This window comes from Myotis yumanensis, unplaced genomic scaffold (genome assembly GCF_028538775.1).
Source record: "Myotis yumanensis isolate MYYU_CA2020_CCGP unplaced genomic scaffold, mMyoYum1.0.hap1 SCAF_13, whole genome shotgun sequence".
Lineage (NCBI taxonomy): Eukaryota > Metazoa > Chordata > Mammalia > Chiroptera > Vespertilionidae > Myotis > Myotis yumanensis.
The window spans coordinates 19728484-19751406 of record NW_027223764.1 but is presented as its reverse complement, the minus strand read 5'-3'; the positions used below and the strand labels follow the sequence as shown (position 1 = coordinate 19751406).

The following is a 22923-nucleotide window of genomic DNA, read 5'->3' as shown; positions in this document are numbered from 1 at the left end:
CTGAGTGCACAAATTTTTGTGCACCGGGCCTCTAGTATTTAATTAAAGGTTAGTTCTGCAAGGTTAATTATACCTTTATATACTGCTCAGTTTCTATGCTGAATCTATGATTTTTTAAAAATTGTCACTGGTTTCTAGCCCTTTATCATTTCTCAGCTAATTTAGAAAATGAACTAATTTCCCAAGAGCCATGCCTTCCTCTACTTCCACCAACACTATGAATAAATTGTAACAATTTAATTTCATATTGGCTGCTAACTTTATGATTTTAAATGAGACTTTTATATTAACATTTATTCTTAGATCAGTATTTAAGACTTTGTTTTAGCCCTGGAAATAAGAACACAGATTCAACTTCTTTTTCTCCATGGCTCCTGGCATTGTGCCTTATATATAATTATTTTTACTTAATAAGTGATTAATTGATAAAAGACTACTCAAAATCCCAACAATATATTAGCAACTGCTGGATGAATGCTCAACGTGTATCTCCCAGAGACGTGCACACTGAGCAGATTTGATTTTCTTGGAATAAAAAGGGGAACAAAATGAAGTATCTCTGTGGACTTATCATTTTTTTTAATCCTCACCCAAGAATATTTTTTCCATTGAGTTTTAGAGAGAGTGAAAGGGAGAGGGAGAGATAGAGAGAAACACTGATGTGAGAGAGACACATCAATTGCTTGCCTCCTGCATACCCCTTCCCTTCCCCCTGCCCCCATGAGGGCTGGGAGTCTGCAACCGAGGTATGTGCCCTTGACCAAATGGAACCCAGGACCTTTCAGTCTGCAGGCCAACACTCTATCCACTGAACCAAACTGGCTAGGGCTGGACTCATCTTTTTAAGATGGCATCCCATTCATCTTCTGCAAGTATTAATATTCCACCGAGAAGCAAGATAGGACTGTCAGAAGACCTCATTAGCAGCGTAATTGTTTTGCTTTTTCAAACCAGACATAAAAATATAGATGATCTAACTCTTATAAAATAAAACAGGCTATATTCCTCTCTAAATTAAGAAATTATAAGTAGCTGAGGCTGACAATGGCATTTCATGTCTCCTCATTAAGAGATAGTTCAGAGCTATTGGAGAGTTAAAAGAAGATACTGTTTTTTTTGAGCTACAAAACAGAAACAACCTTTAACAAAGAAATACAGAGACACAAAACTAGGCAACTGGAAAACAGACTTGTGCTGAGAGGATTTGAGAGTCTGTTAAAAGTTTATTGTGTTCAGAAAAATTAGCAGAAGAGTACTGACCAGGTATTTCATAACTTCAAACTAATAGGCATAAATTAAAAAGAGAAGACATACTGAAAGTAATCTATGGCAACCTACAAGAGAAAAAGAAGAAACTGTTTAGAAAAAAATCATAGTTTACTTTAGTAACAGTTTTCCCCTCATATCTAGAAATCTGTTTCTTCACATTTCTCTAAAGATAATATTTCATGGCTAATTATAGGTAGCCAATTAGAATTCTATTAAAAATATAAGCATATAACAAAGGGATGTCCCTTTTCTCCATTACCTATACCTAAAATCTAATCGTTACCCTAAACAGAGACCATATTAGCAACTACCACTCAGTCACCAAAAATAAAGATAAAAGACCTAAAGAAAATTAAAAAGTCCCTACGGCCTTAATCTTCTTGGATTGAAGTAGTTTCTTAAATTGGATGCTCTTCTAAGTGACTCCTTTACCACAAGGACTTGGAAGTCTCTGCAGGCTATAACAGGGTCAAGTGATATGTTCCATTTTCAACAAAATTAAACTGCTTCACCTCACACATTTTATAATTCATATTCTTCCTTCAAGACTCAGGTAACATGTGCACTCCCTTATTCCCACAGCGGAGATACTCTGGTCCCCATGTCTGAGAGTAGAGCACTTACCCTCCTTATGGTGGTGCCTCTGTCTGTCAATCACACCAACAGATGGTAGGCTCATCTGGTGCTAAAACACTGACATATCACCTCCATATTACAAGTGCCTACCTCTGCATGAGACAAGGTAACCCATTAATAGAACTTCGGTAGTATATATATGAATTTTTAAATTGTATAATTATTTTTCAGTTGAACAGAAGTTATTTCATTTCCAGGAGGGAAAACATTTTACAGTGTAGTAGGAAGAACAGTGAACTCAAGAAAGAATCCAAAGCCTGGATTTTAGTCCCACCTAGCCAACTGTGTGACCTTGAACAAGTACCCTATAGTGTAGTGGGGTTGGATTTGCTTCCTAGTAACACTCCCAGCTATAAATTTATATTTAATATGGAAAAGTGTTTTATTTGGTTAATCATTTTCACTTTCATAAAACAAATTTGTTTTTCCTTTTTATTGAATTTACTAGAGGCCCGATGCACAAGGATTTGTGCAAGAATGGGCCTTCCTTCCCCTGGCTGCTGGCACCACCTTCATGCCTGGCAGAGCCGCCTTTCTGCCTTTGCTCCAGCCCGGAGCCACCTTTCCGCCTTCCCACACTACCCAGAGGCCCAGAGCGGATGGAGCGGTGCGGAATGCCTGCAACATCGCCATGGTGACGATGCAAGCGTCCTGCCCCATCCCCAGCTGCTCGGCGCCTGCATATGCAAATTAACCCTCCATCTTTGTTAAGTTAATTTGCATACTCACTCCTGATTGGCTGGTGGGTGTCATGAAGGTATGGTCAATTTGCATCTTTCTCTTTTATTAGTGTAGATTGACGTGACACTGGTTAATATTGTACAGGTTTCAGGTGCACAATTCCACAACACATCATATTTACATTCTATTGTGTGTTCACCACCCCAAATCAGTTTCCATCCATCACCATTTATCCTCCATATCCTTCTCTACCTCCCACTAAGCTCCCTTTTTCTAGCAATCACCACACTTATATTTTTTTCTCTTTTTTCTTCTTTTTTGCTCTTTTCTAATAAATATGTAGATGATCAGCAACTTTACTTTTGAAATACATACCACAGGGTATGTGAAGAGAAAGGGAAGATAATTTTTTAACAACTCAAACATAAAATATCATTTTATATTATTTCAAATTAAGAATTCAGAGTATTTCTGGACCTACTTAGTCATTCTCTTAAGAGTGTCTTTCAAAGAGCAGAAATTTTTTATTTTAATAAAGACCAACTTTTCCATTTTCTCTTTCATGGAGCATGCTTTGGTGTTATATCTAAAACCTCACCACCAAAAAAATAAAAATAAAAATAAAAATAAATAAAAACTCATGACCAAACTGAGGTCACCTAGATTTTCTTCTATGTAATCTTCTAGAAGTTTTATAGTTTAGTGTTTTATCTTAGGTCTACGGTTGATTTTGAATTCATTTTTTAAAAACTTTTATTGATTTTTGAGAGAGAGAGAGAAATAGAAAAAGGGAGAGGGAGAGAGAGAAACATTGATGTGAGAGTGTAACATCAATAGGCTGCCTCCTGCATGCCCTCTACTAGTTATCAAGCCCACAACCTGGGCACATGCCCTGACTGGAAATCAAACCAACAACCTTTCAATGCACAGGACAATGCCCAACCAACTGGGCAACACCAGCCAGGGCCATTTTGAGTTAATTTTTGTGAAAGGTGAAATATGTTTCTAGAGTCTTATTTTTTCTGTATGTAGATGTCCAGTTGTTCCAGCACAATATGTTGAAAAAACTAACTTTTCTCCATTGAATTATTTTTCCTCCTTTGTCAAAGATCAGTTGACTATATTTGTCTAGGTCTGTTTCTCAGCTATCTATTCTATCCCATTATCTATTTGTCTAGTCTTTCACCAATATCACATTCGTTAACTTGATTACTGTATCATTACAATAAGTCTGAAGTCAGGGAGTGCTAGTCCTCTGGTTTTGTTTTTCCTCAGTATTGTGTTGGCTATTCTGGGTCTTTTGCTTTTCTGTATAAACTTTTGTGTAAAATTTTGATTTCATAATTTTGTACCCATCATCTTAAAGACCTGTATCCATTATTTTAAAGATAAAATAAAATGTTGTGAGCTACGCATCCCACAAAAATTAGGACCCACCTCTATGTGACAGTTCAAGCCATAAGTATGGATGAAAAACTGAAGGGGGAAAGCAGAGGATGAGGCCCTAAAGCAGTGATGGTGAACCTATGACACGCGTGTCAGAGGTGACACGCGAACTCATTTTTTTGGTTGATTTTTCTTTGTTAAATGGCATTTAAATATATAAAATAAATATCAAAAATATAAGTCTTTGTTTTACTATGGTTGCAAGTATCAAAAAATTTCTATATGTGACACGGCACCAGAGTTAAGTTAGGGTTTTTCAAAATGCTGACACGCCGAGCTCAAAAGGTTCACCATCACTGCCCTAAAGTATATTCTCACACAAGCAAAAGAGACAAATGAGGAAAAAGAATAAGAAGAAAGAATAACAGTTGAGCTTTTCCAAGGTGCTCAACAATTCTAATTCCAAATCACATATGCAGGTACCAATATATAGTATCTCTAGTCCTACTGTACAAATAAAAGTATGTTACTTGTAAACTATTTTTTTTATTTGAAGGCATCACAAGCTATCAACAATTTGAAGAAAACTGCTCCTGTGCCTATCTCTTTGCCAAATAGTCCTTAATTTCTAAAATGAGTGCTAACCAGAATTTTAATGTAAGAGTAGCAAACTTAGAGATCATTAGCACCACTTCCTTCATGAAGACCCCTCCGATTCCCCAAGGCCAACTCAGACTCCTATCTCTCTAATACAGCCCTAATCACAGTAAGCTATAATTGGTTGCATGTGTACCTTCTTACTGAACTATACTAGTATTTTCAGGGAGAGCAAGAATCAGATCCTGTCTTACCATTTATATATCCCTAGTGAATACCACAGTGCTAGCACATGACAGGTGTTCAGAATGTGCTGACAAAAGGCAGATCTATAATTCCAAATTTATGAATTGAGGAAGGTAAGTCTTGCTGCAGGATGCATGTAAAGTAAATGCAAAGCTGAAATGTAGTTTCTCAACTCTGAAAATTTCTCCCTAATACATTAATCATCAATCACTGTAACAATAATACATTCTACAACATAAGCCACAGGAGAATCAAATGGCTATTCCAAGTGAACAAAATGTTATTTTTCCTTGCTGTATAGTACAATTTATCACTTCCTACATCTATCATACTTCCACACTCACCTTGATTATGTGTGAGATTACAGATCTTTATCTGCATAACTGTAAATTTTCTTCATACTAAAAAAAGGAGCACGTAACCTTTAACTGCTGAAGCCATTACATTCAAAGGAAAGACAGGCCAAAGACTAAAAAAATTGTAGGATGGTTACATTTCTCTTCTTCAGAACCCTAACAGAGACTAGAGAAGTGTAGCAAGGATGTTCATGTACCCGTTGCCCCTATAATCTCTATAATAAACTCTACTTACTCCAAAGCCTAGACCCTTAAACACACATACACACACAAAAAACATGTAGGGAAAACTTTAGTGCTGACAATAATCATGAAACTTAAGAACTTGCTTCTTTTGAAATCTATTTAGCTCTTTTCCTCTTTGCATTGTGATAGTAGTATCTGAGACATGAACTGATCTATGAAACATTCTCTAAAGAACAATCTCTTTATTATCTACTAGAGGCCCGGTGCACAAAAATTTGTGCACTCGGGGGAGGGGGGGAGGTCCCTCAGCCCAGCCTGTGTCCTCTCTCAGTCTGGGACCCCTCGGGGGATGACCATCTGCTGGCTTAGGCCTGCTCCTCGGGGGATTGGGCCTAAGCTGACAATCAGACATCCCTCTGGCAGCCCAGCAGCCATCGGGGGATGTCCACTTGCCAGTGGGGAGCAGACCTAAGCTGCAATCAGACATCCTTAGCGCTGCTGAGGAGGCAGGAGAGGCTCCCACCACCACTGCTGTACTGGCAGCCATCAGCCTGGCTTGTGGCTGAGCAGAGCTCCTCCATGTGGGAGCTCACTGACCACCAGAGGGCAGCTCCTGCATTGAGCGTCTGCCCCCTGGTGGTCAGTGTGTGTCATAGTGACCAGTCATTCCCAGTCTTTCTGCTGGTGTCCTGGATCAGGGTGGGGATCCTCCTTGGGTGCCTGGCCAGCCGGGTGAGGGGCTGAGGGCTGTTTTCAGGCTGCCCGCACCCCCTTCAGGGTGGGGGTCCCCACTGGGATGCCTGGCCAGCCTGGATGAGGGGCTGAGAGCTATTTTCAGGCGGGCCAAGACTCAACTGAAGCTCCCAGTCTCTCCTTTTTTTCTTTTTTTTTTTAATTCTGGGATTTATTTACCTTCTGTAATTGAAACTTTGTTGCAGCTCCAGCTCCGAGGCCAGCTGCCTGAAAGCAGGTATCTGGGGTTTGTTTAGCTTCTATAATTGCAACATTGTTGCATCTGGAGCTCAGAGCTGGGCCGCGGCAGGCGGGGAACCTTGGCTTCCTTCATCGCCGGGGCAACCAAGCCTCATTTTCGCTTCAAGCTGTGTGGCTGCCAGCCGCCATCTTGGTTGGCAGTTAATTTGCATATCACCCTGATTAGCCAATGGGAAGCGTAGCAGAGGTATGGTTAATTACCATGTTTGTCTATCATTAGATAGGATACTAATAAAAAGGTAATATGCAAATTAACCATCACTCCATGACAGAGATGGCGGCACCCATAACCACAAAGATGGCAGCGCCCATAGCCGCAAAAATGGCAGTGCTGGCCGGAGCCACAGAGCCAGCCAGAGCAGGCAGGATACTTGGCTTCCTTCGTGACGAAGGAAGCCAAGCCTCCTGCATGCCCCAGCCGGCCGCCGAGGGCCTGCCTCTGGTGGCAGCCATGGAGCCCGCCAGGACGCTTGGCTTCCTTCGGGCAGTATGCTTGGCCTCCTTTGGGCTGGACGCTTGGCTTCCTTCATCACCCCGGTGAGGAAGGAAGCCAAACCTTCCACACGCCCCAGCCGCTCTGGGCCTGTGGACAGCACACATGGAGAGCCTGTGGGCTGAGGAGAGCCTCTGGGTGGGGGAGGTAGGCCAGTGGAGAGCGGCCTGTACTCCTCACATGGCGGCAGCGGCAGCCTTGAGTGCGCCAAGCTGAGCCTGCGGGCCGAGCTGAAGTAGCACCTGCAGGCCATCAGCGCCGAGGAGTGGCTGCACACGTCCCGCCTCCTGGCCCAGAAGGTGCTCGATCACAGAGACAGCCACCGTGGCAGGCCAGATTGACGTCCTCCTGGCCGCACCACGGGGGTTTACAGATCTGCACAGCCACAGGCCTCCAGTGCATACATCTTCTCTTCCCCCGCTTGAGTGCAAATGTCCCCCAGTGCACTGTCACCCACGCACGCCTGCAACAGTCCCGGACCATGGTGTGCACAAGTTCCCCCCCGCCACCCCTCCGCTGCACTTCCACCAACCCCAGAATGCCTATGTCCCCCACAGGACGTGCACACATCCCCTCCAGCATGCTCACGTTCTGTGGAGCGTGTCTGGGTGTTGTGGGTGCTGGGGGTGGGCACCTGTAAGATGACAGTGAGAGAGTGGAGTGGTGATGCCCTGTTCCTGCGGAGTCCAGTGCAGCGACGAGATCACCTCCATGGGGCTAATGCAGGTGCCGAGGCAGGAGAAGGTGGTGACAGACACACCTGATGGGTGCAGGCGGCCCTTGCTGAGGTGCCTTTGGTCAGCGTTCAAAATCGGTAACCCAGAGGAGGTGAGGAGTTCCGTCCTCTCAGTGAAACGGTGGGATAGTCGGGGCAACTGCAGAGGAGGAATGTGCACTTTGGGTGCCAGCACCCATGAGCTAAGGCTGCCCTGACTGAGCCTCCCTCGCTTGGGGCCTAGCGCACTCCTGCCAGGCAGCTGGTGACAGGACGTGCTTTTCTGAGTCAATGAGAGAAAACATTGATTCTCCTGCTGCCCGCAAAGGTGAAAAGTGGAGTGGGGAGACATGTGGGGAGTGAGCGAGGTTCCCAGTCTGAGGGTTCCAAATCCATCGTTGGTTCCTTTCACCGGTGACTAGAGATATACAGTGTGTCCCCCCAAAATGTATACACACTTTGAATACCTTCTAATTCCAATGGGTTTAAACATGAAAAGAAAGAAACAACAATGGAGCTGTCATCTGTTTAAAGTGAGGGCACAAACCGGCAGTCGGACATTCCCCGAGGGGTCCCGGATTGGAGAGGAGGTAGGCTGGACTGAGGGGCTCCCTCCCTGCCACCCCCCCGACCCCAGCATGAATTTCGTGCACTGAGCCTCTAGTTAAGATAATAATTATAACAATAACAATAACTAACATTCATTGAGTGTATGGCCCTGTGTTAAGTACTTCAAAACAGTTCATCTAATCCTCACAAACCACATAAGACATTATTTTCCCTATTGTACAAATGGGAATGAAATTAAATAGTTTGCCTAAGGCCCCCAAAACTAGTACAGTTTAAGTACAGGATCAAAACCCGTATCTGTTTAATCCTAAAGTTCCTGTTCATATCTACTACCCTATACTTCTCTGAGGAACAAAGGACTTCATAGATTATTGATCTCCAATTTTTTATATACATATATATTAATATATAACTATATATGTAATATATGTATTTCATATGCAGCTCTTGCTGCAGTAATATTTTAGTTACATTCTAAAACATAGGTCAAAATAAAAATTTTTAATTATCAGCTAAAAATTAAGTAAGCAATAATTTAAATGTGTGTCTTATTTTGATTATGATTCAAAACCTTTTTTGTTCCTATTTTTAAAATATTAATAATGTCTGGGCATTATATCACTGTTCCATTAGACATGTTATTAAAAATACATGTAAATTTTAAAATAGTTTTTTTGATAATTCAGAGACTTTTTTTGGACAACTTCTTGTCAAATTATTTTTACCACATTATGTGGCCAACAAAGATTTCATACTGAAAGAAAACCACTGGTCTTACAATTTTTTGTTGTTCCTTGCTGGCTTTAAAACTATATTTAATCCAGTTTATTTTCAAAAATTTCTTTAAATCCACTTAATTGGACACATGTGAACTACATGCAATATGTAATACTCTAAAATGCACCTAATACTTTAAATCCACTTAACTGGACACATGTGAACTACATGCAATATGTTGAGATACACTGAAAATAAACTAATGAATAATAAACTAATGAAAATTCTCATTCTATTCTGAGGATATATTAAAAATATAAAAAACTAATACTCCTCTGACAAGATGATTGCATAATTAATTATTAGTAAGACTCCCCCACTCAATGGATTTCCTTGCATAGCTCTTGGAATGCCTAGCTACCCTCTCCCACACCCACCTGGATCTTGAAAGATTACTGTCCTAATACTCTAAAATGCACCATTAACTTCAACCAGACTACAGAGAGGGCTATCTGTATTTAATTAACTGTCCAAAAAAATTGCTTTTATTCCATTATGTTTTGAGGTGATGCCATCATCCTAAATGAAGGAACTGATGAGAAAATGCTTCTCATAGTGAGAAAACAAGAGAGAACTAAAGTTAAAATTAATTTAGAAGACTCCTTCCTATATCATCTTACAGAGCATAGGTGAAAAGCAACAAGTAATCATCATTTTTCCAGGTCTGCTAATACAAAGACTCCTGAAAACAGGGAAGTTCATTTGGTGATTCACAAAGAAAAAGCATACATCAACTTGGTAATTAATCAATCAATGCTCCCAAGTATATTCTGAGAGACGCAGAACATGAGCACTTTTTTAAAAAAGCATCCTTTGATGACTCTTTATAGTAATTGCCAATACAATGCTTTTCATGTATAAAATGTATGTTTTTGCAATTATATCCTTCTCTCCTATGTTACCTTTCTTCTGATCATATTTATTGAAATGTAATTTTATGTCTGTTGAATCTTATAAGAAATTGAGTTTTAAAAAAATTCTTCACTTATATGATGGTTCATAAGAGGACTTACAAGCAACAGAATATATTCTACTTAAAACCATAAAGCAGCTGGAGAAATTGAGAACTTCTAGTCATGTGTTATTTAATCTCATGACTGTGCATTTGTGTATGGCCACTGACATTTACACAAACACTTCATTGTGTTGATTATAGCATTAGTCTCATTTTAAACATGTAAAATAGCATCTGATTCCTTTTCTGTTCAACCTCAGAGCTTCATTTTAGGGTAATCAGGAAGAACTCTAATACTTAAAGTCCTCTAGTTAGAATCATGTCTTCAAGGAACTCAAAACGCTTGGTCAAAAAATTATGAGAAAGCAAAAAACACCTAACCAGAAGAGCAAAAATAAAAAATAATCCAAAAATATGAGGATAGTTTATGGAGCCTCTGGGACAATTTCAAGCATACCAACATTTGCATTATGGGGGTGTGAGAAGAAGAGAGAGAGCAAGATACTGAAAACCTATTTGAAGAAATAATGACAGAAAACTTCCGAGCCTGGTGAAAGAAATACACTTATAAGTCCAGGAAACACAGAAAACCCCAAACAGGAGGAATCCAAAGAGGACACGCAAAGATACATCATAATTAAAATGCCAAGGGCAAAAGACAAAGAGAGAGTCTTAAAAACAGCTAGAGCAAAGCAATTAGTTATCTACAAGGAAATGCCCATATGACTGTCAGCTGATTTCTCAACATAAACTATGCAGGCCAGAAGGGAGTGGCAAGGAATATTCAAAGTGATGAATATTAAGAACCTCAACCAAGATTACTCTACCCAGAAGGTCAGATAAAGAGCTTCACAGACAAGACAAAGGTAAAGTAGTTCATCAACACCAAACTAGTATTATATGAAATGTTGAAGGGTATTCTTTAAAAAGAGGATGAAGAAGAAAAAGATCAAAAATATGAAAAACAAAATGGCAACAAGTACATACCTATCAACAATTGAATCTAAAAATAAAAATAGATGAATAAAAAATCTAATGAACAGAATAAACTGGTGAATAAAATAGAATCAGGGGCATGGAAATGGAACAGACTGACGATTCTCAGAGGAAAGGCGGGTGAGGGGTAGGAAGAGATTAAACAAAGATCTTATATGCATATATGCATTACCTATGGACACAGACAGTAGGGTGGTGAAGGACTGGGGTGGGGAGTGAACTGGGTAGAGAGGGGAGATGGGGGGGGGGTGTACATCTGTAATAACCTCAACAATAAAGATTTTTTTTAAAAAAAATCTGCCAAGCTCTTGCAACTTGGCCACCGACATGCCATCTAGACTGAGGAAGACCCGGAAACTTCGGGGCCACGTGAGCCACGGCCACGGCTGCATCGGCAAGCACAGGAAGCACCCGGGGGGCTGCAGTAATGCTGGCGGCTTGCATCATCACAGGATCAACTTCAACAAATATCACCCAGGTTACTTTGGGAAAGTTGGAATGAGGCATTACCACTTTAAGAGGAACCAGAGCTTCTGCCCTACTGTCAACCTTGATAAACTGTGGACCTGGTCAGTGAGCAGACAAGAGTCAATGCTGCCAAAAGCAAGATTGGAGTTGCTCCTATCATTGATGTGGTGCGATCGGGCTACTACAAAGTTTTGGGGAAGAGAAAGCTCCCAAAGCAACCTGTCATTGTGAAGGCCAAGTTCTTCAGCAGAAGACAGAGGAGAAGATTAAGGGTGTTGGTGGGGCCTGTGTCCTGGTAGCTTGAAGCTACATGGAGGGGAGTTCATTAAAATGTCCACGTACTTTTGTCTTCTGGTCTGAGTGTAGGTCCTTTGGCATCTCCACTTCCCTACCTGTACTTCCAAAACCTCCCTAACAGGTCCTAGGAGTTAGAGTATCAAGGCCTGGGATCCTCTGCAAACTTCCCTGAGGAAGAAAGAGCCCTTTGGACCAATCCTGACTTGAACTTTTCATTTATAAAGTGAGAAAGATACCTGTTGCTAACATGTGTGTGTAAATAAGTATTAAATAGTTGAAAAATTAAAAAAAAATCTGCCAATATTAAATTTAACTATAAAAAAGAAAAAGAAAATATCAATCCTTCCCAAATTAGGATATAAATTTATTGCAATTACATTTATAATTCAGTAATGAATTTTCTTGAACTGGAAAAATTAAAAATACATTTCAAAAAATAATTATATGAGAACAGTTATGGGAACCTTGGAAAGAAAAATGAGTAAGTGGTTAATAAGCCTTACCAGATTTCAAATCAGTATAGCATTGGCACAGAAATAAAGACTAGAAAAATTACAGAAAATAGAGTTTAGAAATAGGTACAAAGATATGTGAGAGCATAATATATAACATATATGATGTTTCAATTTAGTGACAAAAGAATGTTTTATTTTAAAACAGTGTATGCAAAGCTGGCTAGTTACTTGGAAGAAAACAATGCTATATACTTACATGGTACTATATATAAACATAAATTCCAGTCATAGTTAAAGATTAAAGCTCTTAATTAAAAACAGAGCCAAAAAAATAAATAAATAAATGATATCCAGGGAGGAAAATGTTTTGCAATACACATGACAAAGGATTAACATTCCTAATTCACCGAGTACTTACAAACTGATAAGAAACAGATCAACACCCAAGTGTTGCTTTTTTTTAAAGCAAAGTATATGAGTAGGTAATTCACAAAACAGAAAATGCAAATCACCAACAAATATGTGAAAACATAGTCACTCTGGGTATAGCCAGAAAATTACAATGAGGTAATAGTTCTCACTTGTTATACTGAAAAAGATTGAAAAGAGCACTAATACTCAGTGCTAATGTGAATGCTAGGAAATAACGGCTATTGTACACTGCTAGTGGGAATAGGAATTGCTATGAACTTTTCTGAAAATTACCTGACAAGATGCACTAAAATTTTTAATGGAAATCATAAAAGAAAAAATAATAGATTGGACTTCATCAAAATTGTTTCTGCTTTTCATAAGAAACTATTAGAAATTTTTTTTAAAGTCACAGAGGAAAAAGTATTTGCAAATCACATATCTAATAAAGAACTTATAGCCCAAAATATATACAAACTCTCAAAAATCAATAGCAAGAAAACAAAACTCATTAATATTTTTAAAATGGGTAAAAGGCTTGAACAGACACTTCACCAAAGATCTATAGATGACAAATAAGCACACGAAGAGAGATGCTCAATATCATTAGTCAAAAGATAAATTGCAAATTAAAACCATGAGATACTACTACATATTCACTAGAATAGCTAAAATTTAAAAGACAGGTGATAGTAACTGTTGACAAGAATGTGGAGGAACTAGAACTCCTCACATACTGTTGGTAGGATGTAAGATATAGTACAGTCACTTTGGAAAATAGTCTGATAGTTTCTTATAAAGTTAAAAGATACCATAAAATCAAAAGAAATGAAAATCCATGTCAACACAAAGATCTGAGAACAAATATTTACACTGGGTTTATTCATAATCACTAAAACTAGAAATAAACCAAATGTCTATCAACAGATGAATAAATTGTAGGATATTCATAACATAAAACATTACTCAGCCACGAAAAGGAATGAAATGCTGATTGATATATGCAATAAGATGAATGAATCTCAAAAAATATGCTAAGTGAAAGAAATCATACACACACAACTACCTGTGTACATTACATTTAGGGTCAGAGATCAGATCACACACACCTAAGGACTGGAGGTAGGAAAAGGAGATTAACTGCACAGGGAAATAAGAGAACTTTCTTTTTCTTTTTCTTTTTATTGGTGACCCTGTTACAGATATCCCCATTTCTGCCCCTGCCTTTACCCACCTCCATCTATCCCCCCACCTCCACTTCCCTCTGCTCATCACTACACTGCTGTCTGTGTCTATGGGCTATGCATATATGTCCTTTGCCTAATCCCTTCATCTTCTTTCATCCAGTCCCCCCTCTCCTAACCCCTCTGACAGCTGTCAGTCTGTTCTATGTATTCATGCCTCTGTTTCTATTTTGTTCGTCAGTTTATTTTGTTCATTAGATTCCATACATAAGTGAGATCACCTGGTATTCGTCTTTCTCTGACTGGCTTATTTCATTTTGCATAATAATCTCCAGGTCCATCCATGCTGTTGCAAAAGGTAAAGGTTCCTTCTATGTTTTACAGCTTGGTAGAGAACTTTTTAGAGTGACAGAATCTTGTATATCTTGATGGTGGTTGTGGTTATATGACTATATAGACTATACATTTTTCAGAATTTATTTTTTCGGCATGTAAATTATACCTCAATAAACCTGAATTTATAAAATTTAAAAATACATATCTTTTGATCCAGCCATCCACTTTGAGATGTCTACTCCACAGAAATAAATGTGTCAATATATATAGAAGTTAATGGAACTTAATAAGAAAATGATTAAATAAAATTATGTTCTATTCAATACTGTAGAATATAATGTAAATAATTTAAAAGATCTGGAAATAGTCCTTTGAGCATTATGGTTTGTGGGAACTGAAAGAACAGTTTTCACTCCACTGATTTGAGCCCTTTTCCTTAATTGAAGTTAGAAGAATGGACCACAACGGGGTACTATGTGCATCTTGAGTAACGCCATGGTTTATAATGGCCATGGTTTGGGCTGTCTAGTTATTCCTTGCCTTCCAGGGGTTTATGTCCTAAACAAAATCCTAGAAAATGTATTGCCCTTAAAGGCTGACTTTCAACTTTTATTTTCTGTTTTTCATTTGATTATAGTATAGGAATCCTCCACAAAAGTTCAATTTACACCTCAAAAGGGGGGTGAGGTGAGGGAAGACAAATAACTGAATCTAAACCTATAAAAGCTATTTAATTGATGTTAAAATTATCCCTTAAAAAGAGTCTTCAAGTGAATTCATCCTTTATGTAGACAGCAGAACATTTTAAACAAATTTATAGAGCATTATTATTAGATTAAGAATCTTGAGAGCATGCATATACAATAAAAAAATCATGAGAGCCCTGGCCAGTGTGGCTCAGTTGGTTGGAACATCATCTCATACACCAAAATGTTGCAGTTTTAATCCTGGTCAGGGTGCATACAGGAGGCAACCAACTGATGCTTCTCTCACATCAATGTTTCTCTCCCTTCCTCCCCCTTCCTCTCTCTCTAAAATCAATGAGCATGCCCTCTGGTGAGGATAAAAAAAAAAAAAAAATCATGAGAGCACAAAGAAATGAAAGACATGATCCCTGTTCTTTAAAGAGTGACATTTAACACTCTCAGACTCAAGAAGCACAAGATGAGTACACAATCAGGTGTTGGTGAGTTAGTGTAATAAGTGTAGTATATGACTCATCACCATTTAAAGTATTTCTATCACAGATGTTCTTTTGGAAGTACTCCTTCACCTTCCTGTAACCTTAAGGTTTACTTTAAACCCTCTATTTTAGATGAGGCTAACATTATTTCCAATACCATATAAATAATTTACATTAAAATATTAAGACATGCTTAGAATCATGTAAAAATATCTACCTTCCTAAAATTATGATATAATGAGGACTACTTCAATAAGATGTATGCATTAAAGAATTATTATTAGTTTCCATTAACTGGGTAGTTACTAGAACTGTAGAGTTGTTTCCTTTTATTAAATGGTCAAAATATCATCAAAACTAAAATATCATTTACCCTCATCTTAGGGGTGTCTGCTTAAGAGAAATCATGAGCTGAAATGAAGAACATGAAAGCATGCCTCTCACCTCAATGCTATTAGTCATACCAAATAAAGACAAAACATTTAAGAATGAGGGCTTGCTTGTGATGCAGAGGGCAACAACCAATATTTTAACATGCTTTTATCTGACATTTCAATAACTTTATTAATTTCTTACCATAGTGACATTTCAATCACTTTATTAATATTTTTCTTATACTGTGATCTTAGTTCTCCAATTTAAAAATAAATATCATTAACTTACCAGGAAACAATTATGACACACTGCTACCCATATACATGAAATTCTTTAAATAACTGGGAGAGATATTGAGGGGAGGGCAGAGGTATGAAAAAGTTATCTCTTTCTGAGATTTTGGAGGCCCAGCTTCCTTATCCTGTTCCCACATAAATACTCAAACATTATGCCAGAGTTACACAAAATAAGCGGACATCACCAAGCAGAGCTCCAAGAGTAGGTGTTCTGAACATGTTGGTAAAGAAAGTCACTTCATCTGAGAGGTCTCTGCCCCTTCAACCTCACCCTCCTTACCAATATACATTCATCACTAAAAAGGGAAATATTTACAAAAGTTAGTTTAGTTATGTTTAAATATTATGTTTAGCTGTCTGGAGACCATGTTCTCAAAATTTATACAAGAAATCAAGGATTAAACTTCATAACAATTAGAAAACCACTCTGTGTAAAATCAAAGACTTAAAGGACACTAAAATAGTTTTACCATTGGTGTTAAATTGAAATGACTCCATCTCTTCCCAACACCTGGAACCAAAACCTTTTAAACTTTCATGTAAACATACCGGGGCACACCAAATACTCTGTCTGTAGCAAGGTACCACCTCTGCACAGACATTGGATGAAAAATGTGGAAAATGCCTAAGGACTCTTTGAAGTAGCTTGGGAGAAGTAAGAGCAGGAAAGAGGCTCTTCACTAGGGTAAGTTTGTTTAGTGGAAAGTAAGCAAGTTGTCAGGGTAAAAGTTGACAATGTTGATTCCAACAGTTTGAACTGTGAATAAACATCGAAAAAGATTATGTTACTGAGAATTAGAAAAGATTCCATTGAACTCAATAGAACACTTGTGTGTGTTCAAAGATAATATGCCTTTGAGCCACATTCTGGATCCACAGTTTAGGGTTAGAATTACCCTAAGTCCTTTCTATGCCACATTAAAGAACATGGGGTCTGACCTCTCCAATATGTGCTTAAAATATTCAAATAAGGATAGAATAAAAATATTCCATGTCCAATAACAGAATTGAAAAACATTAAATACATGCACATTTGTACATCTGAGGTAGACTGAATAAATCTAGAGAGAAATCTTCCCAAACATCTAAACACAGTTTCACTAACCAATTTAGGGAAATGCATCATTGGCTATAAATCACTTTTAAGTTTTCCTTCTTTAATGACCTATCAAAGAGCAAAAAACAGGGCCTATATTATGAAATCCATTATCCTCTTCTCTGCTCACCAAAGCCACATTTAAATCTGGTTTTTATCTCATGCTATTGAGTTTTCCACCAGGTACAAAATGGAAAGTTGAAAAAGACTTGTGCTTTTTACAAAGCAAAACAATTTGGTTGCCACTCAGCAATTCCTGGTAAAATGCCAGGAAGCCTGTAAAAAAAAAAAAAAAAGTTAAAATTTTCCTAACTTAGACTTTACAAAAATAAGTGTGAGATGTTCAGAGCCTGTCAGACAATCCAATCCATCTTTTTATTTTTTAAATATTAATAAACAAGGGAAAATACACTTTTGATTTGTTAAATTTTATTTGAATAAACATAATGCAGATCTATATGCCTTGCATGCCCTCAAGAAAATGAAGGTAACTTGAGCTGCTCTTATTAGTTCGTCTCAAGTCCTTCATGATTCTCACATTAGTGAATGTTATTAGAAACTTTTTATTATTGATTTTTTAGAAAGAGAGATAGAGAAACACCGATTATTGTTTCATTTATTTATGCTTTCATTGGTTGATTCTTATATGTGCCCTGACTGGGGAGTGAACCCACAACCTTAGTGTATTGGGACAACACTCTAACCAACTGAGCTACCAGGGCAGGGCCTGCTATTAGAATATTTTCCAAAGTTTGACAAAGACGTGCAATTCTCATGCTCTTTACCAGCAAAAGTTTGCAGGCAACCCTGCAAAAAGTTGTTTTTCCTTTGAGCTCTCACACATATTCACTTCCCCTCTAGAACCAAGGATGTAAGGGAGTATCGCTCAGTCTCATAGCCTCTTTGCTCTTAAAAAGAAAATCAAATTCCCCAGATATTTTCAAACTCCACCACGAACAGAACATTCTCAGCTCTGCATGTGCATCATTATCTCTTTTGCATTTCATCTTTATATTCACTGGGTTCATAGAAAGGACATACACAGAAAAAGGAAAATAGCTGCTTCTTAGACACCAAATTTAGTAATTCTCTCAAATCTACTGGCACACATCTAAAAAGTAATATTTTTATAAGGCTTCATTAGGTTTTCATTGGTTCTGTCTTTTAAGAACACACATGCTGAATCGCCCATAACCTCAAGCCAAAATACATCTGCAAACTACAAGAAATGTTTTTTATAGGAAGACAAGAGTCATCACAATTTAAAAAGGGATATAGTGAGTAAAGACAGACAGATGTGGGCTCATCTGGATCCCACTTTAGTGTCTCCCAAGCATCAAGTTACTAACTGATGGAGGCCATCAATCTACAGTGCTCTAAGATTCCAGCCGGCTCCAATAGCCTTACCTGTTAATATGAGATTACTGTAAGTATTGGAGAATTGCTCCTTTAGAAGAACCAGATGCATCTGAGCTGCCTTCTCCCGCTGAAGCTCCAGCATAACATCAGGGTGCTGGGCAATCTTGCAGCCTTTCTGTTTATCCAAGGCAACATCACTCCGAACAATGTCTACAGAAAGAAAAAAAAAAGGGGGGGGGTGGGGGGACAGGCAGCACAAATGAAAGACAAAACAATTAAAAATAAACAAATAGCCCTGGCTGGCTTGGCTGAGTGGATAGAGCGTTGGCCTGAGGACTGAAGGGTCCCAGGTTCGATTCCTGTCAAGGGTACATGCCCGGGTTGCAGGCTCGATCCCCAGTAGGGGGTGTGCCGAAGGCAACCAATCAATGATTCTCTCTCATCATTGATGTTTCTATCTCTTTCCTTCTCCCTTCCTCACTGAAATCAATAAAAATACAGATAAAAAATAAATAAACAAACTAATAAAACAAAAATCATACACATATTACAGTCCTGTTTTATCCAAAATTATAATTTATAAACTACCACTATTTTCATCGGAATTAAGAAATTCAAAATTAATAAACCTGAGGGTCTCCAACTTCATGATACATCCTGCAAGTTTCTCTGGTCATTTCCAAATTCTTGGAAGATGTTTTTGTTTCTTCTCTCTCTCTAACCTCACTTAAGATTCTCACTCCTCCATTCCTCTTCTAAGCTCACCTCTAGTATTTATTTACCTCATGGGGCCTTTTCTTAACACCTTTTAGCACTCTCCATGGGAAAAATATAATACAACTTTGTCTGAATACTAGTGACTATGAAGATCATTTCCTCTATCTCATGCCATAGGACCAAGTGATAGCTCCAGCATGTGTATTCAGGATTCTTGGCCTGTTTACAAGCTTACCTCCCAGCCAGCCTACTCAGTTCAAACTAGAGCTGCCATTCTGTGAGTAAGCTACTCAGAATTTCTCCTGATATTTTTTTCATATACCTCTGGATACATTCTGACTCAGTAATTGTCCTTTCAATTTAGAAGTATTTTGTGAGTCACTAAAGAAAGCAAGAGCAGGGCTAGAGTAACTTTTCAGATCTTTCTATTTCACAGGTATTTTCCCATTAGTGATAGTTTGCTTTTTATACAGTATGATTTACACTCAAAGTAAAAGTATTCTTCAGAAAATAGCCTTCCTCAAAAATAAACATTCTTCTAGAATGTGTCACAATTACCAGGAAGCTTTCATGACCTAAAGTTATTTGTTTTACTTTTATAAGTTAAAATATAATTCAGCTGATTACCATAGAAACAAATTATATTATCAATAGCAATTTGGATAACAACTCTAGAAACTTTCAAGTTTTACCTAGCAAACTAAAGTATTTTGAAGAAAATTCTTTAAAAGAAAAAAAAAAAAAAAAAAGCTGCTCTGCCAGTGCTCACTGCTGACACCAATGGCTTTGAAACAAACAAACAAAAAGAATGCCCGTGTTGATGGTACCCGTAGAAATATTTGGTTCTTTAAGCAAATAAGATATTTGGTTCATTCAACCAAAACCTTGAAAGAAAGTGACCATATTATCTTAATGTTAATAATACTAAGAAAAGAAAACAATGAGCATGGGCAAACATACTTCCTAGACTTTATAAAAGTGCATTATGACAATGTTTGGGGGGAAACAGATATTCTTTATGGATTTTTATCTATACTTCATCTGTTCAACAGTGTATCAAAGACTCGATAAACACAAAGCGAGAATACTTATCAAAGATGCACATGGTCATACATCTGAAGGAAGAGTAAGTATCATAGATGATAGGCTCAACATTCAAAATTATCTTGGCAACACAGAAATGTAGGATGGATCCCCAACATGTAGGTAAGGACATGAACACAAAGTCCTGCATTTATACTGAAAATTAATTACATAAGATAATATGCAAAGGCCATACCAGACAGAAGTTCAGATATTTAAGATCTTATTAAGAATTGTAAGTTTTAGTTAAATACAAGCTTAACATATAAGCCAGTGATATACTGCCAAATATAATATTGCCACCAAAAAAAATTTAATTAAATTTTAGACTAAATTAATGGAACCAGAACATCCAGAATACAAAAGATTACATAGCCACACTGCATTCTATGCCAGTCAAGGGAAGCAGAGTAAAGAGTTGGAGTTAAGCAGACTTCAGTTCAAATTCTGATTTGTGGGGGAGAACCAAGATGATGGCATAGGCAAACCCCTGTACTCACTGCCTCCCACAACCACATCAAAATTACAACTAAAATACAGAACAACCATCATCCAGAACCACCAAAAAACTGGCTGAATGGAAGTCCTACAACTAGAGAAATAAAGAAGAAAGCACACTGAGACTGGTAGGAGTTGTGAAGGTGTGGAACGGGCTGGTCTGGCACCCATGTGTGCCCCTTTTTTAATTGGGAGGGAGACTGTCTCTGCAGAGGCTGCCCAGAGGAGCAAGGGGTCTCAGGCCAACACCAGATGCCCAGCCCAGGGTCCCAGAGCTGGGAAAAGAAGTCCCTACGGGCAGTAAGAACTACGGGCTTTTAAAAACCAGTGTGGATTGTGGCTGAGTGACACACAGGCTGACCAAGCTGCTCCTCTTAAAAGGCATGCACCACAAACTGCACTTACAAGCTCCCGCTACCTCTGAGCTCAGTGCCAGGCAAAGCTCTGAGGGACCCAGACACATATGAGGAGAAACTGGACTGTCTAGCATCTGAGCAGAAACTTAGGGGCAGCTTTCTTCCAGACAGAGGTGCTCATAGGGTTCATTGTTCCCCTGCTGGAACCTCCCCAGTTGCAGGGCTGACTGGCAGCCATTTCTGTTTGCTCAGCCCTGGTGATTTCCTGAGACCCCGCCCAAGCTGTGAGCAATGGCTTTTACATATGAATGGCCTGTCCTTGTTCAGGCTAAAAACTTGTCAAACAAGCTGCAGCTGGGTCAGGGAGTACCAAACCTATCAATAAAAGGCCCAAGACCCAGTACCAGCACCAGCCTCCCTTGCTTCACTGCTGGTCCTCATCTGGGCACTTCCAAACCTGATACAAAGAAGAGGAATCTGAAGATCTCACTGTAGCTCCTGCTGGGTGGCCCCAGGCAGTGGCTGACTTTACACCTTCCTGGAGACCCAAGAGCCAGTGTACCTGGTGGTCAGTGTGAGATCATACCAGATTACAACTCTTCACATCCATAAGTGACACACTCAAGGGGAAGACTCAGTGAACACCAAAGCCCCACTGAAGCAAGACCTGCTCCATAAGGGTGTCTCCTGCACAGCAGCTCTCCCACTGTAGTCGCACAGCTGGTCTCCACTGCCAATTGGCCTGGAGGTCAATTCCTCCCAGGGACACCAACAGCAATCAAGGCTCAACTACAACAAAACTGTGCACACAGCCCACAAAGGGATGCACCTAGAGTGTCCACCTCAGGTGATTGAGGAGGCTGAGCCACTGGGCCCTTTAGGACACTTACTATACAAGACCACTCTATCAACTCAAGGAGACATAGCAGCTCTACCCAATACATAGAAACAAACACAGGGAAGCAGCCAAAATGTGGAGACAAAAAAACATGTAACAAATGAAAGAAATGGAAGAAGAAAAATACTGGATATAGAGTTCAAAACCACAGGTTTAAGGTTACTCAAGAATCTTCTAGAAATCTCCAAGGGACTTAGTGAGATTTTCAAGGATCTTAGTGAGAATGTCAAAAAATGAAAAAGGACCAGTCAGAAATTAAGCATACACTGATTGAAATAAAGAATAATATACAGGGATTCAACAGTAGACTAGAGGATCCCAAGAATCAAATCAATGATTTGAAATATGAGGAAGCAAAAAATACCCAACCAAAAGAGCAAAAAGAAAAAAGAATCCAAAAATATGAAGATACTGTAAGGAGCCTCTGGGACAACTTCAAGCATACCAACATCTGAATTATGGGGGTGCCAGAAGAAGAGAGAGACCAAGACATTGAAAACCTATTTGAAGAAATAATGACAGAAAACTTCCCCTACCTGGTGAAAGACATAGACTTACAAGTCCAGGAAGCACAGAGAACCCCAAACAAGAGGAACCCAAAGAGGACCACACTAAGACACATCATAATTAAAATGCCAAAGGCAAAAGACAAAGAGAGGATCTTAAAAGCAGCAAGAGAAAAGCAGTTAATTACCTACAATGGAGTGCCCATACAACTGTCAGCTGATTTCTCAACAGAAACTATGCAGGCCAGAAGAGAGTGGCAAGAAATATTCAAAGAGATGAATAGCAAGAACCTACAAACAAGATTACCCAGCAAAGTTATCATTTAGAATTGAAGGTCAGATAAAGAGCTTAACAGACAAGAAAAATCTAAAGTAGTTCATCACCACCAAACCAGTATTAAATGAAATGCTGAAGGGTATTCTTTAAGAAGAGGAAGAAGAAGAAAAAGGTAAAGATAAAAAATGTGAACAACAAAGTAGCAACAAATACGTATCTATCAACAATTGAATCTAAAAATCAAATGAATAAAAAATCTGATGAACAGAATA

At 38.7% G+C, this 22923-nt stretch overlaps 1 protein-coding gene and 1 pseudogene across 1 annotated transcript in view; one reads left to right on the top strand and one right to left on the bottom strand.

The window, feature by feature from the left end:
- The window catches only part of HPSE2 (heparanase 2 (inactive)), a 541259-nt gene that overhangs the window by 453818 nt on the left and 64518 nt on the right, over nt 1-22923 (bottom strand). The window contains exon 3 of the mRNA XM_070432547.1: nt 18365-18526. Coding sequence (XP_070288648.1) covers nt 18365-18526 — 162 coding nt within the window. The remainder of the gene's footprint in view (nt 1-18364; nt 18527-22923) is intronic.
- On the top strand, nt 11184-11676 carry LOC139021468 (large ribosomal subunit protein uL15 pseudogene; annotated as a pseudogene).